The 26,040-nt window shown below is 40.2% G+C and overlaps 1 protein-coding gene across 21 annotated transcripts in view; it reads right to left on the reverse strand.

Moving 5' to 3' along the window:
- Positions 1-1,783: 1,783 nt before the first annotated feature.
- The window catches only part of Zfp709l1 (zinc finger protein 709-like 1), a 41,022-nt gene continuing 16,765 nt past the window's right edge, over positions 1,784-26,040 (reverse strand). For 3 of the 21 annotated variants that reach the window (XM_087559154.1, XM_087559153.1, XM_087559158.1), the window contains exons 4-5: positions 22,188-22,290; positions 13,226-18,962 (exon numbers count right to left, since the gene is read on the reverse strand). In XM_087559154.1, the coding sequence (XP_087415280.1) occupies positions 18,681-18,962; positions 22,188-22,290 (385 nt within the window). In that variant the 3' untranslated portion in view covers positions 13,226-18,680. 21 annotated transcript variants of the gene reach the window in all.

Raw genomic sequence — 26,040 nt, forward strand, 5'->3', positions numbered from 1 at the left:
AGAAGTATCTTGGGCGATTGTCTATGTAGCTAGGACCCTCTGGCGTGTCTGTAGTTTCTGAAGCTACATGCTCTGCACTTCCTGTTTACTCAGTATTTTTCCTTCTCGGTCTCTAACAGGGTAGAAGACTAGATAGTTGTAGTCTCACAATTAAGCTTAAGTTGTTTAGGATTTAGGAAAATGTCTTAAGATCTAATAAGGTACTTTAAGTTGTTAAAAATATGATAGTACATGATTTAAGGACAGAACTTTGAACTCACCAAGACAGGATAATAGAGTACTTTCTCCAAGGCTGCCAAATGCATATGGACATAATTTTCAGAAATTTCACATGCATAAAATGCATGCAAACATGATTTTTACCCAGTTTTCACAATTGTTCTTATTATATCTAGTTTATTGAAGGTAGACAAAGTCATTTATTGGACTAGGGGGAGATGTAGAGAAAATCTCTTGTGAACTATGTAGAAATATCACCTGTCAATAAAATGCTGATTTCCAGTAAGCTGAGGCAGGTTTAGAAGGTTGGGTATCCAGGAAAAGAGAGAGAGAGAGAGAGAGAGAGAGAGAGAGAGAGAGAGAGAGAGAGAGGGGTAGGTTGTGAAATAGTTAGAGGTAATTAACAAGCCATGTGGAAGATATACACTAGGTCATATAAGTTATGAGCTAGTTGGGGAATAAGTTAAAGCTTATGGCCTAGGCATTTCTCTATAAATAATTAATCCTCAGAGTCATTATTCTTGGAACAAAGAAGCCAGCTACACTAAGGTACTGACATTCCCAAGAAGGACATCCCCATAAATTTGAGAAGAAAACTGCTGATTATTTATGAGATTATTCCAATGCTTGGAAGCCATCCCTCCAGAGTAAATACCAGGTGCAATGGAGTTTCTAAAATTCTACAACAATGTCAGAAAGCCAAAACTAATGCAAGATCATTTTACTTAATTTTTCTTTTTGAATGACTTAAACATGCCATCCTATAGCACCCCACTCAATGTACTCTCAAGTAGCAAGGGTCACTACAGAATTCTTGGTCATGCTCTTACTGGCTATCTCCATGTTCAGAAGTAAGATGGTATAAAGTTGATGTGAGATTGCCAGATGCTCGATGTGTTGGAATCTGAACGAACCTACTTGACCCCAGCAGGGTCATCCTGGAAGGGAAAGGTATCTTCGGCTACCCAACATCTGTTTCCAGTCATTTTAGTGATTGCTTACAAGTTGTGACAAAACTACCACCATATGGACCTCAGCCTCTTCAGAGGCTCTCCATTTCTGAAATCACCATTAGTATATGGCTCCACATGCTAATTTTCAAGTTCAGGTAGAAAAGAGTAACCCTGGTGTGATGGTTTGTATATGGTTAGCCCTGGAAGTGGTACTATTAGAAGGTGTGGCCCTGTTGGAGTAAGCAGGTCACTGTGGGTGTGGGCTTTAAGACCCTCACCCTAGCTGGCTGGAAGTCAGTATTCTGTAGCAGCCATCAGATGCAGATGTAGAACTCTCAGCTCTGCCTGAACCATGCCTGCCTGGATGCTGCCATGCTCCTACCTTGATGAAGATGAACTGAATCTCTGAACCTGTAAGCCAGACCCAATGAAATGTTGTCCTTTATAAGACTTGACTTGGTCATGGTGTCTGTTCATAGCAGTACAAACCTAACTAAGACCACAGGGCTTTGGTGCATATTTTCTAAATCAAACTTTCTTTTAAAGAAATGGAAATCAGGGCATGTTTCCTACAACTGGCCAGAAAACGGTAGGTTTCCTTTTTCCCTTTTCAGTTTCACAGCAAAACCAAACAACTGCCCCAGAAATGAGATCAGAGCCTGCAGAGGTCACAGTTGAGGTCTGGCTCAGCAGATGGCTGGTGCCAGCAGAGGTTTAAGCCACCATATTTGCATTTGGGCTAGGATGGTGGGACCCCTTCACCTCACTCTGTAGCCTGCCAAACATTACAAAGGGCTTGGAGGCAGGGTTGGCTTTTCCAGACCAGACATTTAATCTGGCTCCACTGGGTAAATTCCTGAGGTTAGCTACATTCTCCTAAGATTGCAGAACTAAGAGGCCCTCCATCTTGGAGTTATGCCCAGCTTTCGGTAGTGAATAATTTAGGTACTGGGGACACAGATCTGGGAGTACAACATCAGAGCAAGAAAGGAGAAAGGTATCACTTTGGCTGCCAGGCAAGAATTTCACTTGCATGATTTGCAGAAGGTGGTGGCCTGTCCTGCATTGTAGAGGTCCAGGGTATGGAAGCTGTAAGGTGTTGCAGTAACCTCTCCAACCCGAATGGTCCCGCACAAAGAAAACACAACTCAATTAATATGAATACAAGCTAGCACCTAGATTGGGCAGATCCACCAGTACACTATCCTATTCCCCAGCTCTGAAATCCCTCATAACTTGCGCCTTTTCTATGCCATGTATCAAGCTCCTCTCTCCTCCTCCAACTCCTCTCTCCTCTCCCTGCTCTAACAACTCCTCCCCTCCTCCTTCCCAACTTCCCTTCCCCTACCCAAATCACTCCCTCTTGCCTTTATTTTACAAGTTAAATAGGAGAAGATTCTGATAAGGTCACCTGAGTCCTGAGGAGGTGACTAGGGAGCCTTCCTTGGGGTAATGGAATCAGCATTAAAATACAGATGACTCCAGGGCAAACCACAACATTTCCCCCTTTTTGTCCAGTTAAAAAGGCTTTTTCCTTATATATAAATTGAGTATAATTATTAGCATTCTACAATTTATAAAACATATGATACACTCATCACCCAGTCCATCAATTTTGTCCATTTACTATGTCAGTTATCCTAAAAGATTATACCTGACTTATATCCTGGTTTTAGATCCTGTGCCACCTGAAAAACCATCCTGTCAGATTTATTATCTTTCTCAATGCTAAACAGCTTGGGTTGTCTGAGACTACCAGTCTTCAACCACATCAGAAATCCAAGAATGATTAATATTATCTGAAAATATGAGAAGCACAAAACATAGCTTCCAAGCTTAGCCAGTTAATAGAGACTGCTGATCACCTGGACAGTCCCCCTATTCCTTATATGTCGGAGCATCAGTCTTCAGCCTTCTGGCCCAGGGTCATCTGCCAAACCTTTGTAATGCAGATTTTGAAGGGCTGATCAACCTTTTGTCTGTAGATGAATTGAAGTAATGTTGCCCAGTGACTGTCTCACCACAATTGGAGCAACTCCACTGATGCTCAATTTCTTCTTAGAATCTAAGAAGGGGTCCTGACAGGAGCAGACAGGTCTCTAGTCAAATGATCTAAATAAAGAAATGTCCATAAACGGGTTGTACTGTGGACTTATGTTGCCTTTGAAGATTTTCTATCTACATTAGGCATTTCTGAACTGTTAAGCAATGACAACGTTCGGCCATTTCTAATTGAAGTATCTGCAAAACCCATCTAAATTGACTCAGATCCATGACTTTGCTATCCTGAGCACTGTTATGCTGACTGAGCATTCATGCCAGTCCCCATTATGTTCTTTTACTAACTCATAGTGCTTTAGCCCAGTGCCTGCTCCATAGAAGATCCTGTTCCAGGTCATTCATTCACGAATTTATTCCTCATTCTGGGTCAGTCATTCATCCAATATTTACCAACTCTGAGCTTGGTATCTTCAATTGTCTTCATAGGTGCCTCTTTGAGTGGTGAAGTGCTATGGTGGAAATGAAGGAAACTGAAAATAAGAATGCGATATTAAATAAAGTGTGCAATAGCCAGTAACAAGCAGAGGATATAGGAAGGGCGCCTTAAAGGCAGTTGGAGGAATAGCAATTCTGCACTGCAAACAGCATGGACAAATGCCCTTGGGCAGGAGAAGACATAGATTGTTTTAAGGCTGGGGTGGGGGTGGGGGGTGTCAGGAGCCAAGAAATGTGGAGTAGAGAGGGAGAAGGAAGGATAGGAAGGTAGGTGTGTGCTAGGGAGTTATTCCCCACACCCAGACTGCAGGTGAAAGGAGAATTATACGAACTCTAGGTTTAGAGATACAAAATTAAAAGAATAAACCCCAAAAGGCCACAGACCCAGGGCTAAGCCCCTGCAGCCAAGACTAGCAGGCCATAAAGATAAAGGAGCACAGGAAACACTGTCCAGACAGGACTGGCAAGCCATAAAGATAAGGAAAAGGAATGTAGGAACCAGCCTGAGTTAATGGGACTGATTCATGGGACGTCTGACAGGAAGACATCTCCCCCCAGCTCACTCAGGGCCATATTTCAACTAGGTGTCCTCCGGCCCCTGATAAGCCCCTGACTTCTAGCACGTACTCTTTCTGCTTTGTTCTCACTGCTATGTTTGAATGAGCCAATTGTATGTAAGCACGTCAAAACCCCCTAGCTTTCTCTATATAACCCTCTGACTTTTGAGTTTCGTGGTCGACATCTCTGTCTCCTGTGTGAGATATGTGTCGGCCCGGAGATCTCTGTAATATGTCTCTGTAATAAACCTCGCCTTTGCTTATTACATCCAAAATGGTCTCTCTGTGTCTGGGGTCCGCGATTTCCCAAGACTTGAGTAAGGGTCTCTCTGCGTGGGATCTTTCAAATGGGGGCTTGTCCGGGATCTGCGCGACCACCCCAGACTCCGAAGACCCCTTGGAGGTGAGTTGGATGTTTGTCTGAGTGTTTCTGTGTGAGCGGCACCGAATTTGTCAGTCTGTGTCTGTCTCTGTTTTGGTTCCGCCTTGTGTGTATATGTGTGTCTCGGTACCGGTGGAGTCTCACTCTGGTCAGTACTTAGAGAGTGGAAGTGGAGTCTCACTCTGGTCAGTACTTAGAGAGTGGAAGTTGAATCTCACTCTGGTCAGTGCTTAGAGAGTAGACGTGGAGTCTCACTCTGGTCAGTACTTAGAGAGTGGAAGTGGAATCTCACTCTGGTCAGTACTTAGAGAGTGGACGTGCACTCTCACTCTGGTCAGTGCTTAGAGAGTGGAAGTGGAATACGTGTTAGTGTCTGTTGTCTGTATTCTGTTTCTGTGTTTAGTATCCCAGAAGCAGCTAAGGTTAAGCTGCAGTTTGGGCCAGGTACTGAAGGTACCAGGCATCTGTGGAAATTGGTTATAGGATGCTTTGTCTTGATATTGTTTGTCTGGTTTGTTTTCTGTGGTATTGTCGAGTGTCTTTTTGGCTTTTGTTTCGTTTTGAAATTTGGACTGACGACTGTGTTTAAAATCTTGGACTGACGACTGTGTTTGAAATCATAAAACTGTTTGCTTTGTTCATCAAAGAGTTTTACTTGGTCCTCTTGGTGCTTAAGTTAAAAGTTAAAAATAATTTGCTTGAGAAAAATTGTTTTCTGCCAGGGAGTTTTGTCTTTCTCTCTTGAGCCTCCTTCCCAAGGAGAGATGCCCCTCCCTTTACTCCCCTTGATCAGCCTAGCTGCTGTTAACAGTTGTGTAAACAGACATTAACAAAAACCTTGAGGAAGAAACCGCTGGTAAATAAAAAAGTTCCCCAGATTAGGCCGCTGGCTATTAAACAAGTATAGTGAGTAGAAAACTTAATTTTGTGGACCCCGCTCTAGTGGCGGTGTGTTGGTTGATAGCCAAAGTTAATTTTTAAAACATAGTGTTTTATCTGTGCTTGTGCTCGCAGCCCACACAGTAGGGGCGAGCGAAACTAGCTGCGGAGCTGCTACAGCGAGGATAGGGACTTCTCAAGTCTCACCCAATTTTTCTGGCTCTTCAGGAGCTGTTTAAAAGAAAAAGGCTTAGGATAAAAAGAAACACTACAGAGAGATTTCTAAGTGAATTGCTACACCTTAGTTCGTGATCTCTGAGAATCTCACGGTGGACAGCTGTGATAAAGAAAAGGATTTAAATTTTGCTTGGGAACAAGGAATCTTAAAGGTGGAGTTTCAGCCAGTATGACACTTAGTGCATAGCTGCCTAAAAGATCAGAAATGCTGTCAACAGGATATAAAAAAAAGGGACAGGCTGTGTTAGAAATGCTACGGGAAGAATGATCTAAAAAGGCTGAGAGCGAGGTGGGAGAAGACTATAAGGAAAACAAGAACAAGAAAGGAATTTCTGACATTTGCTCACAGAAGGAGAGCGCTCATTAAGAGAAGTTCTTTAAGGAAGCCTGCCTTATCTGCTGTCCTTATTCCAAGGGAGGAGTTAGTCTCCAGCACTAAATTACTTTTCTCCTTGGTCATCATTAACATGGAGAATGCCTTTGATCCTATCCCCACAGCAGCCAGTTCCTGCCCCTGTGGTCGAAATGTCCCAGGTTGGGGGGCAGAGAAGCCCCTAAAATAGTTTCAAAAAATCTACAACAAACTGTAAAGAACTTTGTTTTGTTTTGCCAGTCAAAATTTAGAATTCAGGCTTTGGCTGTGGCCAAGGTCAGGATTAATGTTTTCTTTTCCATGGGCCTTTAGCCCACTGAGACAGTTTGGTGAAGGACTACTACTACAGTCCTGATATTCGGAGACATGGAGAGAGCTATAGTTTTTTATTAAAGGTTGGTACTATAGTATTAACAATCTCTTTATTAGATGTAAGAGACAAGAAGCCCCAGGTGAACTGGTTACAATTCTTTTGTCAGCTGCTTAGTATCTAACACCCAGGTTCTAACATCTCTCCATCCTTTTGTTATTGGTTCTTACTGGAAGCCTAGTGCCATTTAGAGGATGGGTCTCTTGAGCGATAAAGCCACGGATCTGGCACTAAAGGGAGGTACTCCTTAAGGGAAAATCTAAGTCCAGAGAGACAGCCGGTAACAGATAGGCTGCCCCTCTGCTCACTTTTCTGTTTCACAGACACAAGGTTTTTTTGTCCCAAGAAAGCCTCCTGGCTTAGCTGTGTGACTAAATGCTATTTGCCCTCTTCAGTGGACCTCTATTCTCGAGATTCCCTTGTTTTCTCACCATCCCATTTAAGATGCTTGTTAGTAACTGTTACAGGTCTTCTTTACCACCGAGGAAAGACGGAATCCTACTAGAGGCCAGAAAAAATGTTCCAGACATGGATGGAAGGCCCTTACTTCTGCCTGCTCTCTTCAGACGCCTGAAGGTAGGGAGTGCTCCAGGTCTGCCGCCAGACTCCAAGGGTAGGTCTCTGAGGGGCTAGAAAATGCCCCACCAATCTGGCTAAGATAAAAAAAAAAAGGATATAAAGAAAAAGTTACAGAAACTTAAAGGGTTAAGCTAAGTCACTGAGAGAGTTATTATATGTTGCTGAGAGTTAATATAAGTTACAGAAAAAGTAAGGTTAAACAGAGAGACTAAAAAAGGGGAAAAAAAAGAAGCTAGAGAGATAAAAGACAAGAGAGGAACATATACTGGCCACAGTAGTTAGAAAACCTAGGGAGACAGTACCTGGCAACAAAAGAAAATTCCTGGCTAAAGATCAGTGTGCCTAATACAAAGAAAAAGGACATTGGGTCAGGGACTGTCCCAAGAACAAGAGGGGCCTCTCCAGTGGCCCCAAAGACAACCCTCTCGGTCGTAGAGTACTGGCTATGCACAAAGATAAAAGGAAAGCCCGCCCAGTTGTTTTGTGGATACAGGAACCCAATGCTCTGTGTTCCTATGCCCCCCAGTGGGCCAATATCCAAAGACCTTAAGTACAAGGGGTTACTGACAACAAACAATACTTATGGACTGCCCGAAGAACAGTGGACCTTGGCGTGGGCCGGGTAACCCACCCACTAGTTCATGGTCATCCCTGACTGCCCCTATCCCTTGCTCATGAGAAAATTGCTCTCCAAAATGGCTTGCGTGGGCTAAGACGGCTGGATAAGGCCATGTGTATACATATCTGCAGACTGTATATGTGGAGCTTAAGACCTGTCTCAGTGCACCAGTACCTGATGCTGGGAGATGTGTGGCTTAGTGCTTTTCTGCCTGGAACACATCACTCCTGCCAGCCGGGCACTAACAATTATCACCCAATCCAGGACTTAAACTGTGATAGAGTGGCTGATGTTTTGCCTTTAAATAAAATGTCCCAGAGGATGGGACCACTGGTCAGCTAACATGGACTAGATTCTCCACCGGTTGGGGACAATCTGGTCACTTTGCTGCCCAATCCTGACCTGGAGCCACCACAACACGAGTGTCAAGCACTGACAGAAGCCCATGGCTGGAGGAAAGACCTCTGCGACTGACTGATTGACCCCTGCTGAAAGCCGAGGACCTTGTCCACAGACGGGAACAGTTCTCTTCATGACTGAAGGTCAGAGATAAGTGGGTGCTGCCATGGTGGACAACACAATGTCATCTAGAATGGCTGAACCCCAACCCCCCAACCTATCAGCGCCACAGATGTCTTTGCCACCTCTTAGATGCCCTGATGAAGCCAACAACTGTGAGTACTATTCATTGCCCAGGACATCAGGAAAGAAGAGATTCAGTGACATGGGACAGTAACAAAACAGATAAAGTGGCTCGGGAAATGGCTATACAGGAGCCTATCCTGGTTACAGGCCTATAAGAGTCAGCCACTGGGAACTGGGATTGGATTAAGGGATGGCCTCACTTAGAATGTACAACAGAAGAAAAGGCCCAAGTTGTTTAAAAGATAAAAGGACAATGACGCACTTGGGGAGAAAGCTATACCCCCCAGAGAACAAACAAAAGACTCACTTTGCCAAATAAAAAAATGGACTCATTTAGGAGATAAGAAGTTTGTCCAAATAGTTAAGGTGTATAATAGACTTTAAGATTTTAGCCAAGAGAGACAATAAAAAAATATAAGGTATGTCAGTAAGTAAATGCTTAACAAACAAACAGGACAAAGAGACCTAGAGAGTTTAGTAAAAAGTCGAAGTAAACTTCACTGAGATAAAACCAAGAAAATATGATCACAAGTATCTCCTAGTGCTTGTAGATACCTTTCCAGGAATAGATAAAAGCTTTCCTCACCAAGCAAGAGACGGACTCCGAAGTCATCAAGAAGATACTGGAAGAAATCTTCCCCCGGTCTGGAGTGCCCAAGGTAATCTGGTCACACAAGGGCCCTACTTTCGTTGCCAAGGTAAGCCAGGGTGTGGCCAAGTATTTAGAGGTCGATTAAAAATTACATTATATTTACAGACCTCAAAGTTCAGGACAGGTAGAGTAAATAAATAAAACTCTAAAAGAGACCCTAAACAAATTGACCATGGAGACTGGCGCAGACTGGGTGACACTCCTTCCCTCTTGCTCTCTTCAGAGCAAGAAATACCCCTTCCAGATTCAGCCTTACCCCCTTTGAGATCTTATATGGGGCCTCAGCTCCTCTGACTGTATTAGATGATGTTACTGAACCAACATGTCATAGTAATAATGATTTGTATGCCAGGCTAAAAGACCTACAGGTGATACAGAAAGAAATCTGCTCAGAGCTGACAGCAGCCTATGCCCTGGGGACCCCCGAGACATCTCATCAGTTCCATCAGAGACTCGGCTACATACGGTGGCACCGAACCCAGATACTCAAGCCTCACTGGAAAGGATTGTACCTGGTGCTGCTGACTACCCTGACAGCCATCAATTCTCAGCCCTCACCAGCCGTGTACTAGCTGTTGGGGCTGAGAAGTGGGACCTAGAGGGAAACTCAGATCTTCAAAAAGCTCCCTAGACTTAATTTCATGTTTGCCCTGGATTCTATCAAGATAGGTGTAGGGATAGGCTTGATTTCTATTACAAATGATGTAATATTACATAAGTTAGTACTCCTAACACTTCTTGGGACTGTGCCTCAGGGATCACAACCTGTATAAGTTTAGAAGTTCTAAAAGACAGTCATGACTTGGTGTATAGGTTCAGATAGTGTCCAGATTGGAATCCTGATGCTAAAGACTTAGTAAGACAAAAAAAGGAGTTGAGAAATACTTAGGGCTAAGGCTATCTAGGTGCTGCAAGGGCAGCACAAGGACATCTGCTGTTACAATGCAAGGCTTATAGAGAATTCAGAACTGCCATTGACTCAGATATAAAAAGAGTGAAAGACTTTTTAGCTGACCTCCAAGAATACCTAACCTCCCTCTCAGAGGTAGTCCTTCAAAATAGGATAAGATTAGACCTGATATTCCTTAAAGAAGGAGTCTGTGTGCTACACTGAAAGAAAAATGTTGCTTCTATACAGACCATTCAGGAGTAATTAAAGACTCCATAAATAAACTTAGAGAAAGGTTAGACAAAAGACAGACAGAAAAACACATCAGAGATGGTTCAAGAGCTAGTTTAGTAGATCTCCTTGGATGACTACCCTACTCTCTGCTACAGCTGGGCCATTATTAATAATTTTCTTCGTTTTAGTTTTTGGCCCCTGCGTGACAAACAGGATAATTGCTTTTGTTAAAAATCGAGTGGGTGCTATACAGTTGATGGTTCTGAGACAACAGTACCAGTCAGTTAGGACAACTGGTGAGACCAAATACTTGATATCGAAATTCTAAGATTAGAATTATTTAGTAGAAGAAGAAGGGAATGAAAGGAGAATTATACAAATTCTAGGTTTAGAGATACAAAATTAAAAGAAAAAACCCCAAAAGGTCACAGACCCAGGGCTAAGCCCCTGCAGCCAAGACTAGCAGGCCATAAAGATAAAGGAGCACAGGAAACACTGTCCAGACAGGACTGGCAAGCCATAAAGATAAGGAAAAGGAATGCAGGAACCAGCCTGAGTTAATGGGACTGATTCATGGGACGTCTGACAGGAAGACATCTCCCCCCAGCTCACTCAGGGCCATATTTCAACTAGGTGTCCTCTGGCCCCTGATAAGCCCCTGACTTCCAGCACGTACTCTTTCTGCTTTGTTCTCACTGCTATGTTTGAATGAACCAATTGTATGTAACCACGTCAAAACCCCCTAGCTTTCTCTATATAACCCTCTGACTTTTGAGTTTCGTGGTCGACACCTCTGTCTCCTGTGTGAGATATGTGTCGGCCTGGAGATCTCTGTAATAGGTCTCTGTAATAAACCTCGCCTTTGCTTATTACATCCAAAATGGTCTCTCTGTGTCTGGGGTCCGCAATTTCCCAAGACTTGAGTAAGGGTCTCTCTGCGTGGGATCTTTCACAGGGACTGCAGCTCTGGAACTTACCTCACCCTACATTCTTTGTGATGATGCAGGCTTCCAATCTTCTGCAGGAGCCGGTCTATTTTTTTTTTTTTTGCCTCAGGTACAGGATCTCCTCAAAAGTATGCAAATGGCCCTGTCCCCTCCTCATTAGTGTGTTCCACTTTAGGTAAGGTCTCTGAGCTGGCACCCTCATAAGTATGAGGCAGAGCCCCATTCCACCCTAGGATACTCCTACATGACTTATGGGAATTAGTGTTCAAGCCAGAGGGTTGAGGGCCTTCACCTTCCTGGGGGCCCATCTCCCTTCATGTTTGGACACTGAATTCTGGGCACTGGGGAAGATATGATATGGGGTCCAGTCCAGGATCCACACAGGAAATACAATGTTGAACTCTCACCTGTTGCTTTGCACAGTAAATATGCTCTTCCCTAGGAGCCATGCACCGAGCTCCTGATCCTTTGACAATTTACATAAAACCCACTGAGTGGTTTTTATCATAGGATTTTCTTACATGTAGTTTGTTACATGTAGTCCAGGGAGGGAGAGGTTTCCAGTCCTCCAATTAGCTTTTCTTGTTTGTTCTGAGACAAGGTCTGGTGTAACCCACCATGGCTTCAAACTCGGTATCGTAGCTGAGAGTGACACGAAATTCCTGATTTTCCCACTGTGGCCCACTGAGTGCTGGATGGCAGGAGCAAGCCACCATACATGGTTTTTCCTATGCTGATGATAGAACTCAGGGTTCTGAGCATTTTGGGCAAGCAGACTACAGAGCTTCTGCTTCAGGCCGTGACTTCTTTCTGCACACCACCCCACTTTACCTCACACAATGTTATTATACCACTCTTGGCCAAGAAGGGGTTCATGACAAATTCATCAATGATATTCTGGGCTCTGTTTTGGAAATACATAAACTATGAAGTCCAGAAGTGATCTTCCCTCAGGCTAAGTCTATTTCTTAAACAGATGGAAACTGAGCATCTTGACTCACTCATGCAATCTCACCACATAGAATGCTGAGGCAGGAGGATTCTATGACTCCCAGCTCAGTCAATAGTGTATTGCAAATTCAAGTGAGAGTGGACTACAATGTGATATCCTGCCTAAAAATGAAGAACAAATCGATAAAATGCAAACAGCCAGCCTTTCTAAAGTATGCACTCGTGAACTGATTTCATCCTGGTGCTTTGGCATTAGTGTGTGAAGAATATTAGTCCTGACAGGAGAACGCTTTGTCATTACCAGACAGACAAATAACTTGACCTTATCACATTTTTATGCATGTGTCTATTTAGTTCTTCTGAATGGGTATACATGTGTGCACACATGCTGCAAGGTGGGATGTGGCTCTATCTTCTGCAGTGTACGTGTAGATGTCAGAGAACATGCAGCAGTTGGTACCCTGTAGATTACAAGAGTTGAACTCAGGTCACATGGCTTACTGAGAGCACTTTTAAGCATTTCTTTTAAAGTGATATATCTTTCTACATCTGCTTGTCCTGTAGGATTGTATGATCGTAATGTGCTTATTCATAATATACAAAGAATTCCTAAATCTTACTGGGGACATATGAAGAGATATCATCAGTCTTAATTTGTACAGATAGGTGCATAATAGCCTTTATTTCCAGTAAATGTGTAATTACAGAATCATCCTTTTTAGAACTTAAGCCAGTTGACCATTAAAACCCTGAGTATATATCAATGGTATGGTATACAAACTTCAGTTTTCCAAATTCTGCAAGATGAAATACATCCATATGCCAAATTTTATTTTTTTTTCTGGTAACCCTATATTGACTTGTAATGGATGATACAGTTTGGTTACAAAAAGTAAAAAATAAGTAGGGCATTTTCTTATAATTTCCTTGGCTTGTTGGTAGGTGATAGAACTTTTTCCTATTAATAGTTGGTCAATTTCTTCATTCCCTTGTGTCAGTGGGACAGAAAAACCTCTTGAGGCCAGATATAGGTGGTATATAAAGGATAGTTTCTATTTCATATTGCCTGTTACAATTGTATATATAACAAGTATAATTTTGAATTGTCAGGAATAAATTTAGCAGTTTCTATATGCAAAACAATTTTTCTACATATTTGGAGCCACAGCAATTTTATTAAGACTTTCAGAAAAACCTACTAATATCATAAGAATTGCATACAGCTCTGATTTTTGAACTGAAGTATATGCGCTTTGGACTACTTGGCTCATTTTGCCTAACTTATAACCTGTCATTCAAAGTACTTGCATCCATGTAGAATGTAGGTGTTTTGGGAACACCAATTCCCTTTATATGTGGGAGAATCCAATTACTTCTTTTTGTAAACCGAAGATGCTTGCTTTCACAGTATTTGCTGTTAATGTATCACAAATAGTTCCTACAAGTTTTTTTGTCAATCTTACTGATTACCCATAATGACAATCTTTTTTATTTACTTTTCAAATTTTATCCCCTTTCCTGATTTCCTGTGCATAAACCCCTATCTCCTCCCCTTTCCCCATTCTTCTATAAGGGTGTTCCCAAATCATCCACCAAAACCTTGTCTCCCTGCTCTTACATTCCCCTACACTAGGGGGTCCAGACTTGGCAGGACCAAGGGCTTCCCTTCCCATTGGTGCCCAACAAGGCCATCCTCTGCTACATATGCAGCTGGAGCCATGGGTCTGTCCATGTGTACACTTTGGATGGTGATTTAGCCTCTGAAAGCTCTGGTAGGTTGGTACTGTTGTTCCTATGGGGTTGCTAACCTCTTCAGCTCCTTCAATCCTTTCAGTAGCTCCTCCAATGAGGACGCCATTCTCAGTTCATTGGTTGGCTGCAAGCATTCGCTCTGTATATGTCATGCTGTGGTAGAGCCTCTCAGGAGACAGAGATAGCAGAATACTCTCAACATGCACTTCTTGGCATCAGCAGCGTTGTCTGGGTTTGGTGGCTGTATGTATATGGGCTGAATACCCAGGTGGGGCACTCTCTAAATGGCCATTCCTTCAGTCTCTGCTCCAAACTTTGTCTCCATATCTCCTATATTTTTTGCTCCCCCTTCTAAGGACTGAAGCATCTGCACTTTGATTATCCTTTTTGTTCAGCCTCAGGTGATCTGTGGATTGTATCATGGGGTAATGAGCGTTTGTGCTAATATCCACTTGTCAGTGAGTGCAGACCATGTGTATTTTTTGGTGAAGAGAGTACCTCACTCAAGATGATACTTTCTAGTTCTATCCATTTGCATATGAATGTCATGAAGTCATTGCTTTTAATAGCTGAGTAGTACTCCATTGTGAAAATGTACATTTGTTTGCTGTTCTGTCCTAATGAGTGTCTTTTGCCTTTCAAAAGTTTTTCTATTTTATGAAGTTCCATTTGTCGATTCTTGATCTTAGAACATAAGCCATTGGTGTTCTGTTCAGGAAAATTTCCCCAGTGTTCATGTGTTTGAGGCTCTTCCCCACTTTCACTTCTGTTAGATTCAGCATATCAGGTTTTATGTGGAGGTCCTTGATCCACTTGGACTTGAGTTTTGTACAGGACGATAAGAATGGATCATTATACATTCTTCTACATGCTGACTTGCACTTGAACCGGCACCATTTGTTGAAAATGCTATCTTTTCACCACTGGATGGTTTTAGCTCCTTTGTCAAAAATAAAGTGACCATTTCAGGGTCTTCAACTCTATTCCATTTATCTATCTGCCTATCTCTATACCAATACCATGCAGTATTTATCACGATTGCTCTGTAATACAGCTTGAGGTAAGTAAGGGAGAGTGATTCCCCCCAGAAGTTCTTTTATTGTTGAGAATAGTTTGCACTATCCTGAGTTTTTTGTTATTCCAAATAAATTTGCTAATTGCTCTTTCAAACTCTAGGGAAGAACTGAGTTGGAATGCTGATGGGGATTGCATTGAATCTGAAGATTGCTTTTGGCAAGGTGGCCATTTTTACAATATCAATACTGCCAATCTGTGACCATGGGAGATCTATCCATCTTCCGAGACCTTTGATTTCTACACTCAGGAACTTGAAGTCCTTGTCATACAGATCTTGCACTTGGTTGGTCAGAATAACACCAAGGTGATTATCGTGAAGGGTGTTATTTCCCTAATTTCTTTCTCAGCCTGTTTATCCTTTGAGTAGAAAAAAGCCTACTGATTTATTTGAGCTAATTTTATATCCACCAACTTTGCTGAAGTTGATTATTAGGCTTAGTAGTTCTGAGGTGGAACTTTTGGAGTCACTTAATTAAACAATCATATCATCTGCAAATGGTGATATTTTGATATCTTCCTTTCCAATGTGTATCCCTTTGACATTTTGCTGTCCGATTGCTCTGGCTAGGACTTCAAGTACTATATTGAGTAGGTAGGGAGAATGTGCAGCCTTGTCTAGGCCCTGATTTTAGTGGGATTCCTTCAAGTTTCTCTCCATTTAGTTTAAGGTTGGCTACTGGATTGCTGTATATTGCTCTTACTATGTTTAGGTATGGGCCTTGAATTCCTGATTTTTCCAAGACTTTTAACATGAAGGGGTGTTGAATTTTGTCAAATGCTTTCTCAGGATCTAATGAGATGATCTGTCATTTTTTTTTCTTTACATCTGTTTATGTAATGGATTATGTTTATAGACTTTCATATACTGAACCCTACCTGCACCCCTGGGATGAAGCCTACTTGATCATGATTATCATTTTGATATGTTCTTAGACTCAGTTTGTTAGAATTTTATTGAGTATTCATAAGGGAAATTGGTGTGAAGTTCTCTTTTTTGGGTCTCTGTGTGGTTTAGGTATAAGAGTTATTGTGGCTTCATAGAAGGAATTGGCTAGTGTTCCTTCTGTTCTATTTTGTGGAATAGTTTGGACAGTATTGATATCAGGTCTTCTATGAAGTTCTGGTAGAATTCTACACTGAACACATCTGTTCTTGTACTTTAGTTGGTTGGGAGACTTTTAATACCTGCTTCTATTTCTTTAGGCATTTTGGGACTGTTTAGATTATTTATCTGATTCTGACTTAATTTTGGTTCCTGGTATGTCTCTAGAAAATTGTCCATTTCCTCCAGATTTTCCTTTTTTGAATATAAGTTTTTGTAGTAGGATCTGATGACTTTTTTTAATTTCCTCAGATCCTGTTTTTATGTTTCCCTTTTCATTTCTGATTTTATTAATTTGGATACTCTACCTATGAGCCTGTCTAAGGGTTTATCTATCTTCTTGAATTTCTCAAAGAACCAGTTCCTGGTTTTCTTGACTCTTTGTAGTCCTTTTTGTTTCTACATGATTTCAGCACTGAATTTGATGATTTCCTGCCTTCTACTCATCTTGGGTTATTTACTTTGTTTTGTTCTAGAGCTTTTAGGTGTGCTGCCAAACTGCTAATGTATGTTCTCTCCTGTTTCTTTTTGCAGACACTCAGAGCCATGAATTTTCCTCTTAGCACTGCTTTCATCGGGTCCCATAAGTTTTGGCATGTTTTGCCTTCATTTTCATTAAATTCTAAAAAGTTTTTCATTTATTTCTTCCTTGACCAAGCTATCATTGACTAGAGCATTGTTAAACTTCCATGGATATATGGGCTTTCTGTCATTTTTGTTGTTATTGAAGACCAGTATTAGTACGTGGTGATCTGACAGGATGAATAGGATTATTTCAATCTTGTTGTATCTGTTGAGGCCTGTTTTGTGACCAATTATATGGTCAATTTTGGAGAAGGTAACATGAGGTGCTGAGAAGGTATATTCTTTTGTTTTAGGATGTGATGTTCTATAAATATGTTAAATCCATTTGGTTTATAACTTCTTTGTTCCTCTGTGTCTCTGTTTAGTTTCTGTTTCCATGATCTGCCCATTGCCGAGAGTGGGCTGTTGAAGTCTCCCACTATTACTCTGGGAGATGCAATGTGTGCTTTGAGCTTTAGTAAGGTTTCTTTTATGGATGTAGGTGGCCTTGCATTAGGAGCATAGATATTCGGAATTGAGAGTTCATCTTGGTGGATTTTTCCTTTGATGAATTTGAAGTGTCCTTCCTTACCTTTTTTGATAACTTTGGTTCAAAGTCAATTTTTTTTGACACGGAAATGACTAATCCAGTTTGTTTCTTGGGACCACTTGCTTGTAAAGTTGTTCTCCAGCCTTCATTCTGAGATAGTGTCTGTCTTTGTCACCAAGGTGTGTTTCCTGTATGCAGCAAAATGCTGGGTCCTGTTTACAAAGTCTGTTAGTCTATGTCTTTTTACTGGGGAATTGAATTCATTGACATTTAGGTATATTAAGGAATAGTGATTGTAATTTCCTGTTGTGTTTTTTGTTAGAAGTGGAATTATGTTTCTGTGGTTCTCTTTTTATGGGTTTGTTGCAAGATTACTTTCTTCTTTTTCTAGGATGTAGTGTCGATCCTTGGAGTTCTCCATCTATTATCCTCTGTAGGGATGGATTTGTGAAAAGATATTTTGTAAATTTGGTTTTCTCATGCAATATCTTAGTTTTCTTCCATCTATATTAATTGAGAATTTAGCTGGATATAGTAGCCCGGGCTAGCATGTGTATTTTCTTAGGGTCTGTATGACATCTGCCCAGGATCTTCTGGCTTTCATAGTCTCTGGGGAAAAGTCTGGTGTAATTCTGTTACATCCGCCTTCATATGTTACATGACCTCTTTCCCTTGCTGCTTTTAATATTCTTTGTTTTGTGTATTTGGTGCTTTGACTATTATATGACAGAAGGAATTTCTTTTCAGGTTCATTCAATTTTGAGTTCGGTAGGCTTCTAGTATGTTTATGGGCATCTCTTTTTTAGGTTAGGTAAGTTTTCTTCTATAGTTTTGTTAAAGATATTTACTGGCCTTTTAAGTTGGGAATTTTTATACTCTTCCCTACTTATTATCCTTAGATTTGATATTCTCATTATATCCTGGAATTCCTGGATGTTTTGGGTTAGGAGCTTTTAGCATTTAACATTTTCATGGAAAGTTTTCTCAATGTTTTCTATGTTATCTTCTGCCCCTGAAATTCTTTCTTCTATCTCTTGTATTCTGTTGGTGATGCTTGCTTCTATGACTCCTGATTTCTTTTCTAGGTTTTCTATCTCCAGGATTGTCTCCCTTTCTGATTTCTATATTGTTCCTATTTCTAATTTTAGGTCTTGGATGGTTCAATTCCTTCACCTGTTTTGTTGTTTACCTGTATTTCTTTGAGTTATTTATGTCCTTCTCAAAATCCTCTATCATCATTATGAGATGTGATTTTAAATCTAAATCTCACTTTTCCGGTGTGTTGGGATATCCAGTATTTGCTTTGGTGGGAGAACTAGGCTGTGATAATGCCAAGGAGTCTTGGTTTCTATTGCTTAAGTTCCTGTGATTGCCTCTCACCATCTTGTTGCCTCTTGTGTGGCTGGTCTTGCTGTCTCTGACAGTGGCTTGACCCTCCTGTAAGCCTGTGTGTCAACACTTCTGGAAACCAGGTTTCTGCCAGCAGGGCCTGAGTCCAGAGAACTGTGTCACAGGGCCGGGCGCAGGCAGTAACCGTAAGGATCCTACCCCAGATTGCTCCTAGGTTCCTGTTTCCTGAGGTTTCCAGACAGGTTCTTCATGGACCAGGAATGCCAGCAGAAGTTGTGATCTTCCCTGCGCTCCCAGGATGGCCTATACCTCTGAGATTCCCACTCTTCCCCCCAGGGGAAGCTGTGGGACCAGGTTACCTCTGGGTGCAGGCAAAACCTGGAAGGATCCTGTCCCAGACTGCTCCTGGGTTCTGTGTTCTGAGGGCTCCAGGCGGGTCGGAAGTAGTGGCCTTACCTCTGTTCTCTGATGTGTCAGCACTGCTGGAGACTGGCTTTCAGCTTTGGGTGCAGGCAGAAACCAGATGGATCCCTCATGGCTACTAGGTTCCTGGGTCCAGAAGGCTCCAGGCAAGCTCCTCCTGTGCTAGGAATTTGAGCAGAAGTGGTGGTCTCCTGTGCACTCTCAGGATTGTCTTTACCCTCCTCCCAGCCCCCAAGAGACCAGCTTTCTCTCCCACAGGATCTGGGTACAGAGAGCTATGGGGCCCAGTCAGTTCTGGTCACAGTCATAATCTTAATATTAGTATAAAGTACTACAATTTCTGCTGGGTGTATCCCTGACAATTGGTATAGTCTTGCTTACCTTCTATCAGAAACTTTTTCTATTTAAGTCTTTAACTTTTTACTTTGTGTGGTAAGAAAGTCTACTCAATAATCGTATCTTCCCTTTACTTGATGACCAGTATGAAAATGAGTTGAAGGCAAAGTAACCAAAATACAATCAACTTTAGGAACTATGCGAGCCACATACACATTTTTTAGTTCTCTGTTCTACCAGAGTTAACTCTTACTTTGCTTCACCTGTTAACCATCCTGGACTGTTTAAGTCTAAATCTCCTTGTAATGTTACAAACAAATTACTCAACTCCTGAGCAGTTAATTCAATGTTAGGTGGTAGCAAATTATTATCTATCATTAGAATTTGAAAACCAAAGAGTTTGCAGTTGATCTCTTCTAATCTGTATCTTTTGTGGTTGAATTTTCTGTTGACTTATTTTATACCCACATAGTTAATAGAATCTCCTCACTGCAGTTTTTTTGTTGTTGTTGTTTTGTTTGTTTTGTTTTTTTTCTTTAAGAGCAATCTCTAATTCCCAGCATGGCAGAATTGTTTGTTTCCTTTAACTTTTTCTCTAAAATATTTCTTCAGAATCTGACAACAAAATAACCATGTAATGATAAACAATGGTTTGAGGAAATTGCCTACAAATTATTTCTTGCGGCTGTTTGACAAAATATTGACATAAAGTTAGACAATTTAATATCTCTTATGGAACTTTCCATAATGATCACCTTTTACTGAGTGATCATTATCATAAGTAGGTATTGTGAAGGTAAACCTTTTCCTATTCTGCTCATGCAAGGGGATTTTTAAAAAACAAACTTTTAAATAAAGTACTATCTTCAGCCTCGGCTTAGGGAATAAAAAAGTAAAGAAATTCCAGGCTTTAAGGGGCAGATTAGTTGAATTATTCTATCCACCAATCTTAAATGTATTAACATTCTCCTTTTTCCTTATTTCTTTTTTATAAAAACCACAGAAAAATTAAATGGGCTAGTAGACACTTCTGTATGTTGCCCATAGAGCTGCTCATGTACCAGCTACTCAAGTGCCAATAATTTTTCCTTTGTTATGGGCCACTAATCTATCCATACAGGCATATTAATCAACCATTTTAAGGGTAGGTCCAATGGTAACTCATTGGTGGCCTCCATTGTAAATTTGGAAACTGAATCCCTGGGATGTCTTATGTTTGGACAATTGGCACAGCCTTGAATTATTTATGATGATGCATAGCAATACCTTTCCCAGGAGCATGTACCAGTTCAGCCTTAATTTCATTATGGGATTTTGGGAATATTAATCGGAGCCACTGTTGTAAAAAGAATTCCCTTTCCAATAAACATATGGGTATATCAGCCACATAAGACTTTAACTTTCCGTGTTGACATTCCAGTCTCACACATTTGACCCATAGTACACTTTGTCTCATATAACTTTCCAGTTCCAAGAAACTGTGAACAAACCTTTGGAAGTGGCCATTCTGAATTTCAGGATCTTTCATAAATAATAGTTATATCAGTTCCTGTATCCACCAATCTTACTATTTCAATACCATTTACTTGCAATTTTAATTTTGGCCTCTGGGCATTAATAACACTTTCCCAGAACATGTTTTCTAGTACTTCAACCCTTCTGTTTTTTGTTTTGTTTTTGTACTTGGCCCATTTTGGCTTTGATGTAGGGAAACAGTAGAAGCTCAGCAATTCCTACCACCTGCATTAAATGCCATCTCTGTTTTCACATAGGCTATAATTTTAATTTCTCTTTTGAAAGGTTCATCTTTAATTTCTGGAAGAACAATGAATCCTTGAGAAGTCAATCTGCACATTTCCAAGATCATTCCTACTGTCCTGGCAGGCAAAGGACCATGAAGTCCAGTATATATTTTATAACATTGAGTTTTGGTGGGTACAGTAAGATGTTTATCTATGGCCAGGTTTAGAGCAGCACAGCCTGCAGTACCTTCCACTGGTCCAATGTAAAGAACTGCCACATTCCCTGTACATACTTCAATGACTAGGCTGTTTTTCTAGTGTATATTTAGAAAAACCATTACCTTTAAAGATACCTTGTTTACTCTTTCAGTGCCAAGTATTATATTTCTTGCATTTAACACACTGCCATTTTGTAATCTGAGATCTTTAATGGCTTGGTCCCCATCTCTTCAAATGAGTTTATTTCATGCAATTGATGCATTTTGATATTAGAGACTTCTGGCTATAGTTTTATCTATGCTATGAACATGATACAAGTTAGAACCAATATTGGTTGTATCCTTTATCCACTCATCCATGTGTGCTTTCCAAGTCTTTGATGGTGTAATACCTTCTTTACATTCTGTATTTGCATTTTCCTCTGCCAAGGTCTCTATCAACACCTGCCTTACATCAGGATCTGATAGGGCCTTCTTTACAGCTGAGACTAATATTTGTTTTGAAAACAAAATTCAGTGAATGAGGTGGGTCTTATATCATTCTTAAATCATTATCTTATACCATTTGTCCAAAGGACTTAAAGCCACTAAGCAACATTGTTCTATAGTAACAGAATTGAATTGCTTTTGTTCTTATATATCAGAGTACTGCCCTTTGCCTAGCAATTGGTCTTTTACTATATTCATTTCGCTTACACTATTTCATTTCTTGATATTCATAGGTCCTTCCTTTCAGCATGTGCAAAGGTATATTTCTATTTTTAGTAGACTAGTCATTTAGAATTTGTTTGACATAAGATGAGGACATCAACAGGACTCTATCCTACCTTGTCATAACTTTTTATCATCCTATTAGAAGGCATATGCTGTATGACTACTGGGAAAGATGATGGTGATTTTGTAACTCCAGGATGCCCTGCCTCCCACTCTGGTGGCACAACTGTTTTGAGATTAATACTTTCTCCTCAAATCAGCTGTTTCATCAGACTGCCATCCTTTCTTTTCAGCTTTTCTCTGACCTGAGGACCCTCCAGAGCAGTTTCTTTCCCACTTTATTCTTGTAAGAAACTCCTGCTGTCTTGTGTAGTCACCTGTACTGAGGCTTTTGATTCTCCCTTTTCCAATGCGTGTAGTTTCCCAAGTTCTGCAACCTCCATCCGCAATTTTTCCAGTAGCCCTGACAATTCTGTAAACCTTTCAAAAAAGAAAAAGCAGAGTGAACCCTTTTGTTTTCTCATCTCTGCCATTTTTATTTCTCAGTCCCTCCATTTCCACTCCCAATTTTTCCACCTGCTGAGCCATTCTCCCTACCTTTTCTAACACAGGATATGGAGAGAAGAAAAAGAAAACAAAAAAAAATAAATATAAACAACAAGAACATCAAAATAACAAAACAAAACAAACACAGAAGATCCTCCTGGGAACAAGTACGGAAATATCCCAAGGTAAGCAGCCACAATAACTCTTTTGCTGGCGTCTTGAAATAAAAATCCCTTCCTTTATTCTCAGCTGTTTCCTTTATGGCACTTGAAATAAAATTTCCCATTCTGCCTTGCTCCACATCTGAGTGCCAATTGTACCCAGTATTTGCTACTTAGTGGGTTATTTCTTCTACCCTTCTCCACACCTCATCTTCCCTTTCAACTTCCTAAAACTAAATCTGAAAGAGAAAAAGGATATAGGGGAAAGGAAGCAATGTTATCATTGGGCTACTGCCTGTAGATTAGGAGTCCTGAGTTCCTTGAGACAAAGTTGATCTTGCCATCAGGATATCTGATTTGTTGTTTCTTTGATTCAACTACCAACCATCAGCCCAAACTGCCTCTTGGGGCCATAACATTTATATGTATGCCCTCTGAAAAGTCTCCAGAATTCCAAACATGACACAACTGAAGTAACTATCTGCCATCGTGAAAAAGCACATATGAGGCAAATCATAGAAGCTGCATATACTCAAATCTCGGATTAAAACAAAAATACATCCACATAATGTTCCTGTGTTTTAAAAAAAAAATTACAAAATTCTCACTACCTCCACATTATATTTTTACAAGATTCCATAATAGGAGATGTGCTTGTTTGGTCTGGGGGATTTTTAGTTGTTGTTGATGTATTTGGGTCTTGTTTGTTTTGAAATTTTTGCCATCCCAGATCTAACTATGTAGTTCAAACTAGCCTGAAATTCATAAAAGTTCACCTGACTTTATCTCTGAAGTACTGGGATTACAGGCATGGACTACTACACCCAGCAGAGATGTTTTTTAAAATGACCCACCTTTAAATCAGAGAATGAAAGGATAATGTAAGATTTAAACAGGAGCCATTAATCTTTGGAGAACAGAAATTTCTTGGAATACTAGAATGCTTTTATTATGACTGGTAAATCATTTGTATTCTCAATACTTTGGTTATTTTCTTTATTTTCACCTATAATAATTTTTATCTGTGTATATACACTGGTGCTATGTTGTGCATGTGCAAGTCAGAAGACAACTTACAGATATCTATTCCCTATTTCCTCTAGCAGAGTTGTAGCAATCAAACACAGGTAGTCCAGTTTTGCAACAAGTGCCTTCAACTGCTGAGTGAAATCATTGGCCATTACTTACTGTCAAAAATATTTTTGAATATATGTGCCATTATGTGTGTGTGCATATGACACAGCCCAACTGTAAAAATCAGAAAAACTTGCATGAGTAATGTGAGTTTCCACATTACATATAAACTCAGGTCATTAGCTTAGCAGCAACCACCTTAAGTCACTGAGACACTTATCTGTCACGCATTTGTGCTTCTGAGAAACTGTTAAGAGCAAGTAGTATTTCTCAGAATAAAGTGACCCATAAAAATGATGGCAGTATTATTATCATTTTCATTTGCAAGTTTTATTGTTCAAATTATTCTGTGTTCCTCTATTCTTGGATGACAATTTGTAAACAAGACGATATTTTGATGATAAAATGATTCCACTAATCTTATATGATTCCCTGTGACATCACTCAGTGGGAAAAATGTGTGCATAAGGCTTACTGCATTTATTGGATTCAGGGTGTTTCTAACCAGTAGGAATTCTCTCATGCCTTTGAAGACCATAACATGCAGAGGCATTATCACTTGACCACATTCACAAGGTTTCTCTCCAGTATGAGTTTTTTGATATGTCTGAATATTATACTTACATGCCAAAGCTTACTGCATCAATTACATTTGTAGGGTTTCTCTCCATATGACATTGGTTTTGTGATTTAGAAGACTACTGTGATATATAAAGGCTTGTCCACATTGACTATACGCATAGTTTCTATCCAGTATGATTTCTTTCATGTGTTTGAAGGTGATTCCAACAGGCTTTACCACACTGGTTAATTTGGTTTCTTAACAGTATGGTGTTTTCTATGATATCGAAGACTACTACGACTTGCAAAGGCTTTACCACACTGATTACACTCATAAGGTTTCTCTCCACTATGACTTCTTTCATGTACTTGAAGACTAAAGCGACGTGTAAAGGCTTTACCACATTGATTACACTCATAAGGTTTCTCTCCAGTGTGAGTTCGTTCATGCCTCTGAAGACTAATGCAATGTACAAATGCTTTTCCACATTGACTACACTTATATGGTTTCTCTCCAGTATGGATTCTTACATGTATATACAGATCGCTTCGACGTGCAAAGGCTTTACCACACTGATTACATTTATAAGGTTTCTCTCCAGTGTGAGTTTTTTCATGTTTTTGAAGACTACTGCTACATGCAAATGCTTTATCACATTTAATGCAACGATAGGGTTTTTCTCCTGTATGAGTTCTTTTGTGTAGTAGAAGATTACTGCGACATGCGAATGCTTTACCACATTCATTACAGTCATAGGGTTTTTCTCCTGTATGAGTTCTTTCATGTATTTGAAGAGAACTGTGACTTGGAAAGGCTTTACCACATTGAGGACATTTGAATGGCTTTTCTCCAGTATGACTTCTTTCATGTATATAAAGATTACTGCTATATGCAAAGGCTTTACCACATTGACTACATTCATATGGTTTTTCAAGAGTATGATGTTCTTCATGATTTTGAAGACTTCTACGACGTGCAAAAGCTTTACCACAATGATTACACTCATAGATTTTCTCTCTAGTATGACTTCTTTCATGTTTTTGAAGAGCATTGCTATATGCAAAGGCTTTACCACACTGATTACATCCATAGGGTTTCTCTCCAGTGTGCTTTCTTTTATGAATTTGAAGATTACTGCTACTTGCAAATGCTTTACCACAGTCATTACAATCATAGGGTTTCTCTCCTGTATGAGTTCTTTTGTGTAGTAAAAGATTACTGCTACATGTAAATGCTTTACCACATTGGTTGCAATCATAGGGTTTCTCTCCTGTATGAGTTCTGTTGTGTATTTGAAGAGAATTGCGACTTGGAAAGGCTTTACCACAGTGATTACATTCATATAGTTTTTCTCTGGTATGTTTTTTTTCATGTTTTTGAAGATGATATAAATTTGCAAAGATTTGACTGCATTGTTTACATTCATACGGATTCCCTTCAGTATGGATGCTTTCATATATTTGAAGAAATCTTTTACTTGCAAAGGTACATTGCTTCTTTCCATATCCTTTACGTTCACAAGGTTTATACCCAGAGTGACAGATATTATGTCTATTAAAGGAGAGACAACAAAAGGTAGTCACAGTGTATTCACACAGGTTAACATTTTGTTCCCATAGACATGTGCTATAGGGAATAAGATTTTTCCACAACAACTTTCTTACTTCCTATAAACTGTTCCTTTCACTATACTTTGGAACAAATATTTTAAGTATATGAGTAATACTAGCTTTACTGTGAACTATTTGCTTATAATAGGTCTAGGACGTAAACTAATCACCAATGGAGGTCAGCTACCTAAAACTGAAGTACATGGTCTTCTGAGAA

The sequence above is a fragment of the Rattus norvegicus genome, chromosome 7 (genome assembly GCF_021556685.1).
Source record: "Rattus norvegicus strain SHRSP/BbbUtx chromosome 7, alternate assembly SHRSP_T2T, whole genome shotgun sequence".
Taxonomy (NCBI): domain Eukaryota; kingdom Metazoa; phylum Chordata; class Mammalia; order Rodentia; family Muridae; genus Rattus; species Rattus norvegicus.